A 12,127-nucleotide genomic window follows, 5' to 3' on the forward strand; every position below is an offset into this window, starting at 1 on the left:
GTTGTGTGTCCGTCGTCAATTCGACCGCAATTTGTACAAATATACAACCGAGTGTCCCCGTTTTCCAAACTATGCAAACAGCATTAACATCACAAATTCCGCCAATCACGTACACCCCCACTGTCAGCCAAGTTTCATTCGTACCATTAGCTACCGTTATTCCTCCAGCTACGATGGTACCGCCAAGAACATTCGAACAATACGAACATATATCAATGCCCAGTCTATCGTTGCCATTAGAAATGCCACCGCCCACTCTGTCAAAGCCCTCGTGTCCGATTTTCCTACCGAGTACGCGCGCGCCTAGTTACTATCCGGAAGTGTTTACGCAAGCTCAGTGTTTCACAGTGCCTTCAGGTGGCAATCAAATGATTCCATCCGTTCAACACAGTACGCCCTTATCAACAAGAAATGTGCCGACCATCAGTTTACCTGAAAGAACAAACCACAACGCTGTACCTGTGTTGGCAGGGAACAATCCATCCGTCAACAAAAAACAAGGACAAGAGGAAGTTGCCAGCCAGCGCTCAGGAGCAGTATGTTCCCGAAAGTCCAAGAAGGAGAAAAGACTGCAATTGGAGCTACAAATTCTCGAGGAAGAGAGAAAACTACAGGAAGAAGAACAAGCGAGGAGACGTGAATATCTTCACAAAAAACATAAACTTTTGAGGGAGATGGCTGAAGATTCAACGGACGATGAAGTCGAAAAATACGATGAAGGTGATCAAGCGTTACACAACACGGTGAACCAGTGGATGCAAGGAATGCCATCAAACAACCCAGTTCAAGTGCATCATGGGGAAACCCAGCAGCATCCGCATGTACCATCTCAACCTACAGTACAACAATGTCCGCCACCACAACCCACGACACAACAATATCAGTTGCTACCTCAAAGCACCGTGCAACAATACAAAACGTTGCCTCAACCAGCAATTCCAGAACTTGCACATTTAAGAATTAGTGAAAACTCACAACGTCCGTCGCGAATCGAGAATACCAGACCAAATGCTGGTGGTTTTAACACAGTGCAGCGTCTAACATTCGGTCAGACAGTAGTAGAAAATGATGATATGAACCTGTCACGTAGTCAGGTAGCCGCTCGCCAAGCAGTCTCCCGAGAGCTTCCGTTCTTCAGTGGTACCCCTGAGGAGTGGTCCTTGTTCTATTCAACCTTCAACACCACAACCAACATGTGTGGCTACACACCCGAGGAGAATCTGATACGTCTTCAAAAGTGTCTCAAGGGGAAAGCATTCGAAGCAGTCAAGTGCAGGCTAATGCACCCATCGAACGTACCAGGGATCATATCGACGTTGAAGATGCTGTACGGCAATCCCGAGGTGATTGTGCACAATTTGATTGTGAAAGTAAGGACCACACCTCCACCGAAGTCGGATAGATTGGATACACTCATAGAGTTTTCAGTAGCGGTCCAGAATTGATGTGCCACAATAGAGGCTTGCCAGTTGGACGAGTATTCACACAACGTCATGCTTCTGCGTGAACTCGTCGACAAGCTGCCGCCATCGATTAAGGTCGACTGGGCCAAATACCGTCGGAATCTTCCATGCGTCAGCCTGACCACTTTCTCCATGTGGTTGTACGATCTCGCTGAGACAGTTTGCCCGATTGCCATGTTACCAAGTATTGAATCAAGAGCAACTCGCGGCAAGAAAGACGCGGCTTATCTCAATGCGCATACGGAAGACGTAGAGGATCCTAGAAATATGTCGAATCAGCTCGTCAGGTCTGCATCACCAAATCCTCCATCAAAAACCTGTTTAATATGCAAGAACAGTTGTCCCAGCGTAGACAAGTGTAAGAGGTTTGCTGAACTTAGCTACAATTCACGATGGGCGACAGTGAAAGAATTTAGTTTGTGTAGAAAGTGCCTGAAGAAACACAAAGGATCGTGCAGATCTCAACAAGTTTGTGGGAAGAACGGATGTCAATTCAAGCACCATCAGCTTCTGCACAATAGTCAACGAGACAGCACTACGTCGAATCAGATATCCATGACACCAGAAGCGGAAGATGTGCAGCAAAGTGCGCAAACAGAACGAGAGTGTAATATGCATCTAAAGTCTACAAACAAAACGCTTTTCCGAGTCGTTCCCGTAATCCTATACGGACCAGAGAAATCGATCAGAACTTATGCCTTCTTAGACGATGGATCGTCGCTAACCTTGATAGATGCTGCTTTAGCGACAGAGCTCAGGCTTAGCGGAAAACCAGAGCCTTTGTGTCTCCGATGGACAAGCAATAAGAGCCGTTTGGAGAACGATTCCCTGCGGTTGAATGTCGAGATTTCTGGAACGAGGGAGAATCACAAGAAGTACAGTCTTCAAGAGGTACATACTGTCTCCAATCTCGATTTATTCCAACAATCCGTGAACGCAAAAGAGTTGGTTGACCAATATCCATACCTGCGTGGAATTCCAGTTGAATCCTTTCATAAAGCTCAACCCCGTATTCTCATCGGAATTGACAATGCTAACCTGACGCTTCCGTTGAAGGGTAGAGAAGGAGGTTTACATCAGCCAATCGCCACTAAAACACGCTTGGGTTGGATCATACACGGAGGAACGGAACCCATTCAAGAACTAATCGGGTTTCACAGTTTGCAGAAGTGTCCCTGTGGTGGGACGGATGATGCTGCCCTTCAGAACATGATGACCGAGTATTTCTCGATTGAGAACTTAGGGGTTTACAAACCCAAAAATTCCCTCGCATCAATCGAAGACCAGCGGGCTGAAGACATTCTCAAGTGCATCACACGAGCTGAAAGTGGACATTATGTCACCCGATTGCTGTGGAAGTACGATGATTTTCGCCTTCCAAATAGCAAACCCATGGCATTACGGCGACTGTGCTGTCTGGAGTCAAGACTGAAAAAAGATCCTGAGCTGGCAGCAGTATTGCGAACAAAAATAAGTGAATACCTTGCAAAGGGTTATATTCGCAAGTTAACAAAAGAGGAGTTGTCGGAAACACGAAATCGAGTATGGTATCTTCCGATCTTCCCCGTTTTTAACCAGAACAAGCCGGGTAAGGTACGGATCGTCTGGGACGCGGCGGCGAAAGCCAGCGGTGTGTCACTGAATTCGATGCTGTTGACTGGACCAGATCAACTTACCTCCCTTATGTCCGTGCTCATCAAATTTCGGGAAAATAAGGTGGCGATTTGTGGTGACCTGAGAGAAATGTTCCATCAGGTACGGATTTCGACAGAAGACCAAAACTGTCAGCGATTTCTATGGAGGGAGACTCCGACAGAAGCAGAACCAAGTACCTATATTATGCAGGTAATGACGTTTGGGGCGTGTTGTTCACCGAGTTTCGCCCAATACGTCAAAAACATGAACGCTGAGAAACACGCAGGACAGTATCCGGCGGCGGCTAAAGCGATCGTTAAGAACCACTATGTGGACGATATGCTGGTGAGCACGGAGACGGAAGGCGAAGCGATTCAACTAGCTCGAGACGTTCATTATGTTCACATCCAAGCCGGATTCGAAATGTGTAATTGGCTATCCAACTCTCCTGCGGTTCTTGCAGTTCTGCAGAAGGAACAGATCGACGAGAAGAGCCTGAAAATTGGATCGAGACTAGCCACAGAGAAAGTTCTAGGTATGTGGTGGTGCACCGCAACAGACACACTAACATTTAAGTTATCGGCGAAGCATGATTCAGATCTGTTGTTGGGAAGGCGGCGACCAACGAAGAGGGAAGTGTTGCGGACATTGATGGCCATCTTCGATCCTCTGGGTTTACTTTCACACTTGTTGATTTTCCTCAGGGTTCTGTTGCAAGAAATTTGGCGCTGCGCCATCGGCTGGGATGATGAAATTCCAGATAATATCAACGAAAAATGGGAAAAGTGGTTAAAGGTTCTCCCGTCAGTACAGCATGTCCGTGTGCCGAGATGCTACCGGCAAAGCACATCGATAAATCAAACAACTAATGTGCAATTCACACTTTCGTCGACGCCAGCGAGTACGGTAGCCGTAGTGTATCTACGCTTCGAGCAGGGCAGATCCGTTGAGTGTGCAATCGTTGCGGCGAAGTCTCGAGTAGCTCCACTCAAATTTGTTTCAATACCGAGGCTCGAGCTACAGGCTGCAGTCATAGGAGCACGACTTGCGAATACCGCAACTAGTAATTTCACATTTAAGGTGGATGAGAAATTTTTCTGGACGGACTCTCGTGATGTGTTGTGCTGGATTTGGTCTGATCATCGTCGGTACTCCCAATTTGTGGCTTTCCGTGTTAGCGATATCTTGGAAACTAGTGGAATTGCAGATTGGAGATGGGTTGGTACAAAAGACAACGTTGCGGACGAAGCTACGAAGTGGCAACGTTTACCAGATCTCGGAAGCGAGAGTCGATGGTTCAACGGACCGGAGTTCATACGACAGAAGCGCGATAATTGGCCAGTCGAGCCGTTCACAACTGGTTCTACTAAGGAGGAAGTGCGTCAACATATGTTTCACCATAGAATGGTTACAGATTCGTGTATAAACGTGGAGTATTTCGACAACTGGAAACGGTTAGTCGGAACTGTAGCTTTCGTTTTCCGATTCCTTCACAACTGTCGCAGCAAGGCTAAGGGAATCCAGCGTGATCACGGGCCGTTAAGTAGCAAAGCACTACAGCAAGCATCGAACTACCTTCTCAGGCGCGCGCAGGAAGAATCTTTTCCCGAGGAAGTGGAAATTTTATCTGCGAATACAATTACCAAGAGGGCGGTCTGTAAGCAGAGCAGAATATATAAGATGAATCCCTTTATGGACGAAGAACGAGTGATGCGAATGCGAGGCAGAATCGGCAGATGCGAGTATGCTACGATGGACGCGCAGAATCCAATAATTCTTCCAAAAGACCATTATATTACAAAACTGATTGTGCGGGACTATCACGAGCGTTATCACCATCGAAATCATGAGACTGTGGTTAATGAGCTTCGGCAGGTGTTTAGAATACCGAAATTGCGTGTAGTATTTCGGAACGTGAGGGCAAATTGTCAATTGTGTAAAAATCAGAAAGCTATTCCTCAAGCACCCTTAATGGGTGATCTCCCAATGGCTAGACTGGCGGCATTCAACAGACCATTCACCTTTGCGGGGGTTGACTACTTTGGTCCGATTATGGTGGCGGTAGGGCGAAGGTCAGAAAAACGGTGGGGGGTACTAGTGACATGCTTGACGACACGGGCGGTATACATAGAGGTTGCACATACGCTCAGTGCGGACTCCTGCATAATGGCCATCCGAAACTTTATGGTGCGACGTGGCGTACCGCAGCAAATATACAGTGACCGTGGGACGAACTGCGTGGCTGCAAGCAAGGAACTCGAAGCTGCTCTTGCGGAGTTAGATCAAGAGAGAGTTATTCGAGAAATTGTCAGTTCCAATACCGAATGGTGCTTCCTGCCTCCAGCTTCTCCTCATATGGGAGGATCCTGGGAGAGACTTATCCAGACAGTGAAGCGTAATCTGCAGCAGATTCAGCCATTGCGTCCTCTTAGCGACGAAATTCTGCGAAATTTGTTCGTCGAGATCGAAGGCACCATTAACGCACGTCCGTTGACTCACGTGCCTGCGGACGATCCAGAGGCTCCTGTCCTTACTCCAAACCACTTTATTTTGGGTTCTTCCAGCGGCCTGAAACCGGCAACGCTGTTCGACGATAGCGCGGCGAATTTGAGACGCTCGTGGCGATCTTCGCAAGTGGAGGCGAACATCTTCTGGCGACGTTGGGTTCGCGATTACTTAGGCCGATTACACATTATCCGGTTTCTACCGGACCGGTTTGAAACCCAAATGGCAAATTTCGATCGGACCAACCTTTTTACGGCGCCGTGATGTAGCCGTCTACAGCGACTGCAATGTCCGGTGACCGGACAAGCATTATACGCGATGACCGTAGAATAGTGTCGACGTCTGGTGGAGACATCGGTTTGGGAAAGCAAATCATTCTCTATAAGATTATCACACCTCAAGACAGTTTTAAGTTGTTTAAATTTTTAATGAAAACTTTTACTTCATATTATTTGCTTGCTCAGAACCTGTAGTATTGATTCTTCCTTAACCATTTTTGTATAGTTTTCTTGATATTTTAACTAAAACTCATCATTGTAATATACGATCATTATCAGACATAATTATTGTTCAGGAGGTTTCCCCAACTTGCAAAAGAACGTATTACCTTATTACATAAAGAACACATTTCATGAGAAGAAGTTAATTTTCATTCATAGTTTTTATTTTAAGATATGTGTTTAATGCACCTGAAAATCCATTATCACTATCATTTCCCAAAAGCGGAGCACGAAGCTCCATGCCATGAAAGCGAATTGACAGTTGTTTGTCATGTCTGTTAGTATTAGTACAATTCAGGCAATTTTTCGTCTAATGTAATAGTATGTGTGCACTATTGACGTTTGTTTGTTGATTTTGAAACCAGTTGATAATTTGCAAGTGATATGAAATTTTTATTTCACTTCTTCAACAACTACCAGTGTTGTGGAACTAATTCTGTGATGCAAGTTTCTGCTCAAAGAGAAGCAATGGTCACAGGTGCACGATGTCATCATTTAGCATATTGCCACGGACTGTGTTATTAACGGTGAGTGGTGTCTTTTGACAAGCAGATCGAGTTATTTAATTGACTTCTATTTTTTGTTCACAGGCAACATCCCTTATCTGAAATAATTATTGAACGAGTTCGGGGATGTCAAACAAATCTTCAATCGGTTCATGGAGGGGCGGATTTCGAGCGGCTTTATCGAGCTGAATGAGAAGGTTAGTTTTTGTTAATTTGAACACACTAAAAATAATTCTCTCGTCTAATATTCTTTGGGTATTCCAGTTTGACCTGACCGGCGACGCGATCGACGACGAGACCAAGGCACTCCAGCCAAAACAGTCAGATATGTGCTCTGTGGTCTAAATGTTCCAATGCCCGACGCCAAAGCATCGGTTCTGTCAGAACGAAATTCCAGCTTATCTAATTCGGTCATTCTTTGCCCCGGATCCGCGTACTGATAGCTGTGATGCGAATTGGGCTCGAGAAGCTGCCCATGCCCCAGGATTACGTGCTCGAGGAATTGCGGTATATGTTGAGCTCGTTCTTCGACGAGGATCAGCGGAAGCAGCAATGGAATAGTGTTTGAACGAATTATGTTATTTTATTCGTAATTTGTTTACTGTATTAATGAAATAAAAAAAAACTCTAGAATGAATGGATGTGTATACATTCTCTTGTAGGTAAATTCCAAAATAATCACAGGAAGTGAACACATTATACATATAAATAAATAGTGCCTCTGGCTTGTAACGGAATGTTATTATTATTGGTTCATCAAATTGCACTTTTATCTAACCGTGTTTCTGAAACTGTTGAAAAATTATGTGGCAACAGAGCGTGTGAAATAAATCATACTATTCGTGTATGCTTGGAAACGAAATAATTATGCCTATGAATGAATAAACCGCAGCTGGACTAAAGTTAGTTTTTTAAACGTATTCTGAAGTGGGGCGGAAGTATTCACGATAGGTACGGTAAGAACGCCGTTATGATGCAGGATGTGTGTAATGTCCGTGAGGCCTGGTCTCACTTTGATCATGCTCATGGTGTGCTACACTCCAACATTCGGCCTTATGTGATTTCCAAGGAACATACATATGAGAACGCTCGTGGTTGCCGCAGCAGCTGTGGGTTTAAGGTCTTCCGTCTGCACTCAGCTGCATGTAACCGGAATATTTGAAGCAATGTTTACCTGTCAAATCCACATATAAATAAATGCAAATATGTGTTTGTGAGAGATGTACGGTTTTGTGTAGCGCGAGGTCTCTTTCACATTGTTGTTCGGTTTTCCGTCCAAACCCAGCGGCGCTTTTTGAAATCGGTCCGGCAGAAACCGGATAATGTGTAATCGCCCTTACCGGACCTTACAAGGCGCACAAAATGGTTCAGCGAAGTGAAGGCAATAGAGGTGGGTGACATTGTGATTATTGTCGACCCAGGACTTCCGAGAAACTGCTGGCCCAAAGGGCGTGTAATTTCTGTGAACAGAGGTAAAGATGGAAGGGTAAGGTCTGCAGGGGTACAAACAGCGACCGGAGGAGTGTATGAGCGCCCGGTGGTTAAATTGGCGGTACTTGACGTTCGGTGCGATAAGGAAGTAAACCTGGAGACAGATCTACCCGGGGGGAGTGTTACGACTGTGTCACCTTAACATGACACCATTGCTCCAGCAACACAGTCGTCGCACCTCTCTCTAACATTTTGGTACAGGAACGGTGGAAATTAGAAAGGGACGGTCTGTCATATAGAGGTAAACAAAGCAAACCAGAAGCTGAAAGAAAAACGATTGATTAGAAAACCTGTAAAGAAAGTGATTGATTGGAAAACCTGAAAAGAAAATTGGATTAGCTGAAAAGAAAAGAAAATATTGTAAATTTGAATATAAATACTAAACGTGAGTTACCATGAAATTAATTATTTGTATACTTACCTTGTACTTAATTGTTATATGTAGGAATTTTTTAACCGTCTGTAACCTTCGTATTTGGAATAAAAGAGGTTAAAATTGGAAACGGATTTACATTTGAACGTGAAGAGAATTCACCACAGGTATAATGTGTGAGTGATGTAAGTGAAAAAATTACCGGTAGGCGGAAGACATGCGTTTTTTTTCTTTCCTTGTGCGGTAATTTGGGACAAACGATGTGAAAATGTACCGGAGGTCAGAGTGTATAATATATGTGGTGTACCGAGAAGCGGAGATTATGCTTTTTTATTCTTTCTTTTCACGCGTAGTGATGTTCGATAAACGGAGTAAAATGTACCGGGAGACGGAGAATATAACTTTGTGGTGATGTAAGCCAAACAGTAGAAAAAAAAGACGGGTGGGTAATGTCGGGGACATAACCGGAGTGACGTAGGACTATACAAAGGGGACAGCTTTTGTTAAATATATATTTTAAATATATTGTTTTATTTTCTTCTCCTACGTGAATACCTACCTATCTACCTTAAAAATGGATTAGTTTACTGTTTACTCTTCATGAATATGTTGATGGTTCTGAAAAGAACCTTTGGTGTTGTGTTTTTGTTATCACTCGATATTCCCATCTTGTTCGGTTAAACCTTCCTGTTTAGCTATTGCGTTTGCCACTCGCCAAAGCTTTCACAGTTGGAAAATTTCTTCCCATCCAGCTTGTGACATGTTGTTCAGTAAATTACATTTGATGCGACGTGCCGGAGAAACACTTTGCCACTCACTGAAACTAATTGTTGCCTTGATGAGCGCCGAACCGAAGCTGCTCTGTTCTTGATGCGGGTTTTCTGATTGTCGTGAGCAGCTTTGCAAGCCAACTCGAGCACTCCGACGGCCGAAACTCTATAATCGCTGTTAGGTATACTGGTGCTCCGGCACCAATCCGTTCGGCCTAGTTACCCTTGCCGAGCAATCAGTGAATGCGACCAACAGGGAACTGGAGACTTGCACGGTTCGAGTGAGACTTTGCCTTTCCCTTAACTTGTCCTCCTTTGTTACGTCCACGATGCCGATGCCGTACAACCACACGGGTTTACGGTTTGAAAGAAAATAAGATATTTTTTTGGGGTCCGCGTGTTTTATACTCTAGCGGTACACACTCACAGGATAGAAACAAATCGGCAGACTCAGCCAGAGGGGCGAGTCCAACGAGACGAACGAATGAGCGTTAAAAGGGAGCGATGGCAAAAAAATACACGTAGAGGCGAATGAACTGCAAAGTTTAAAGCCTCTTAAAAACAAAGAAAGAAGAAAAAAAATACATTCATTACGGTTTGTTCGCTCGTTGGATTCACATGCAGGCTAAAAGGGTCCTTTTCAGGATCACAAAATTATCTTCAATCTAAAGAGTTTATTGTTTTGTTATCACTCGATATCCCCATCTTGTTCGGCTAAACCTTGCTGTTTAGCGATTGCATTTGCCACTCGCCACAGCTTTCACAGTTGGAAAATTTCTTCCCATCCAGCTTGTGACATATTTTACAGTAAATTACATTCAATGGCACGTCGCATTACCACCACTCAGTATCGGATTGGAGGTAATTTTAACCTGTAATTGAACATTTGCGATGACAGTGGTACAGTGTCGACCTTCAATGTGGGGTCATAATTTGGACCCTGAACTCTATGTTTACAAAAATGTCCAACTAAATATGTCGCATTACTGGTCCGACCAATTAGCTAAATGTCGAGATAAGTGTAAATTACTGTACTTTCAATCTAGAAGCAATTTAAGAATTGGTGAAAATCAATAAGCTCAGAACAACTGCCAAATTCACATACTCATCATATCCTGGCAAACAAATTATGAAAAAATCAATTTGTGTTTTATTATTATTTTGGATATTGTTTTAGAAAGCATTGAACTGTATTTCCTAAAATCTTTTTTGGAAGGTTTAATGGCCCTGAAAAGCGCCTTGTTTTATGGAATGGTTCAAATTTAGAAAACTTAGTACTCGTGGTTTTGAAAAAAACCATTTCGAACGCCCTCGATGCCGCCTTGTTCTGGATTTGCCACCAAAGCAGTGTGTATAAAGAACAAACTTTTTTCTTCTGCTACCTGATGCCGTTTTGCGATTGCGTTTGCCACTCGCCACTCGCTGCAACTGCCTGTTGTCTTGATGTCCACCGAACCGAATGTGTTCTGTTCCGAATGCGGGTTTTCTTATCGTCGCGAGCAGCTTTACCAGCTAACTCGATCACTTCGGCGGCCGAAACTATATAACGCCGGCTAGGTGGACTGGTGCACTGGTACTAACGCGCTCGGCCTAGCTACCCTTGCGGGGAACTCCAGATCAACACGGTTCGAGCCGGATTTTGCCTTTCCCTTCACTTTTCCTCCTTTACCATGTCCAGACATGGCTGCTTGGGTTGGTTTGTTGATGTGTTGTGATGCGAACCGATGTGGTGTACGGTTTGAATGAGAATGATCGTTACGGCAGCGGAGCTGGGATTTTTAAGCTGACTGGCTGGCTCGAGAATTACGCATGTGTGAGACTGCGACCAATGTTTCGTTCATTTTTTTCTTTCCAATCGTGGTTCATTCTATTTCGCTGCTGCTCTGGTTGCCCGTTTTAGTCGGTTCGATTTGAGGAGCACAAAATGGACCAATCAAAAATGGGCACATAGTGCATTTTGACAATGCTTGATATTTCACAATTATTCAATTATTTATCTCAAGAAAAATGAAATGTTATTCGTTATGATAGATGCGTAGATATATTTCCTATCAATTGATGCAAAAACCTTTGCGATCTATTGAGAAATGCTCGAGTTATAAGCGTTCCAAATCTTGCATTTTTTCCTACTTGTTCAGTGCCTAGATTTCCATTTCACCCCCTATATCTTCCGGTTAGACGTAGTCCTACGTAAAAAAATAACCGAGATGCGAATAATATGTTTTTTTCTTTCTTTCCTCGTGCGGTTATGCCAAACGGACTAAGAATGAACCGGGAGATGGAGAATAAGTGATTTTATTTCTTTCTCTTTCATCGAGCGGTGATACAAAGTGGAATTAAATTAGCGGGAGACCGAAAACATGCTTTTTTCCCACAAGCGGTGCTAATTAGCCAAATCGTAAACTTAGTTTATTAAATCAGTTTGTGATAATGTTGTTTTTTTTTTGTTTTTTATTACCATTTCGTGGTTTGGTTGAAAAGTAAATCCGGCGGTAGAGCGCTAGTGAAAAAAAATGGTAATTTGGTAGCGGATCGAGACGACTGCGCTTTGAATACTGGCAGCGGATCGACCGCGTTTTTAGTGCTGGCAGCGGATCGAGACGAGCGTGTTTTGTTCATGTAGCGGATCGTGACGACCGCAATTGTTAGAACGGATAGCGGATCGGGACGACCGCGTTTGATAGCTGTGGTAAGGAAAAACGGTAGCGGATCGAGACGACCGCGCGGAAAAATTGGCTTACATTACTGAAAAATGAGCAATAAGCGAATGATAACGATTTACTGTGAATTTTTATTTTCCATGTATTCTACCCGAACTCTCAGATTAGCGAGGATAAAAACTAAAACTAAAATGAGTGAGAAAAAAATACGCGCGTTTCCTCGC

At 44.0% G+C, this 12,127-nt stretch overlaps 1 protein-coding gene and 1 long non-coding RNA gene across 2 annotated transcripts; both read left to right on the plus strand.

Annotated features, from left to right (window-relative positions):
- The first annotated feature begins 1,493 nt into the window (after positions 1 to 1,493).
- Positions 1,494 to 6,166, plus strand: LOC129766527 (uncharacterized). Its single transcript, XM_055767093.1, has 2 exons — positions 1,494 to 5,762; positions 6,161 to 6,166. The coding sequence occupies exons 1-2, from the start codon at positions 1,494 to 1,496 to the stop codon at positions 6,164 to 6,166; spliced, it is 4,275 nt and encodes a 1,424-aa protein (XP_055623068.1).
- A 7-nt stretch (positions 6,167 to 6,173) lies between these two features.
- Positions 6,174 to 7,291, plus strand: LOC129771121 (uncharacterized). The gene is made up of 3 exons (XR_008742290.1): positions 6,174 to 6,630; positions 6,694 to 6,806; positions 6,874 to 7,291. It is a non-coding gene; the product is annotated as an uncharacterized LOC129771121 (long non-coding RNA).
- Positions 7,292 to 12,127: the final 4,836 nt, after the last annotated feature.

Source organism: Toxorhynchites rutilus, chromosome 2, assembly GCF_029784135.1.
Source record: "Toxorhynchites rutilus septentrionalis strain SRP chromosome 2, ASM2978413v1, whole genome shotgun sequence".
NCBI classification, from domain to species: Eukaryota; Metazoa; Arthropoda; class Insecta; order Diptera; family Culicidae; genus Toxorhynchites; species Toxorhynchites rutilus.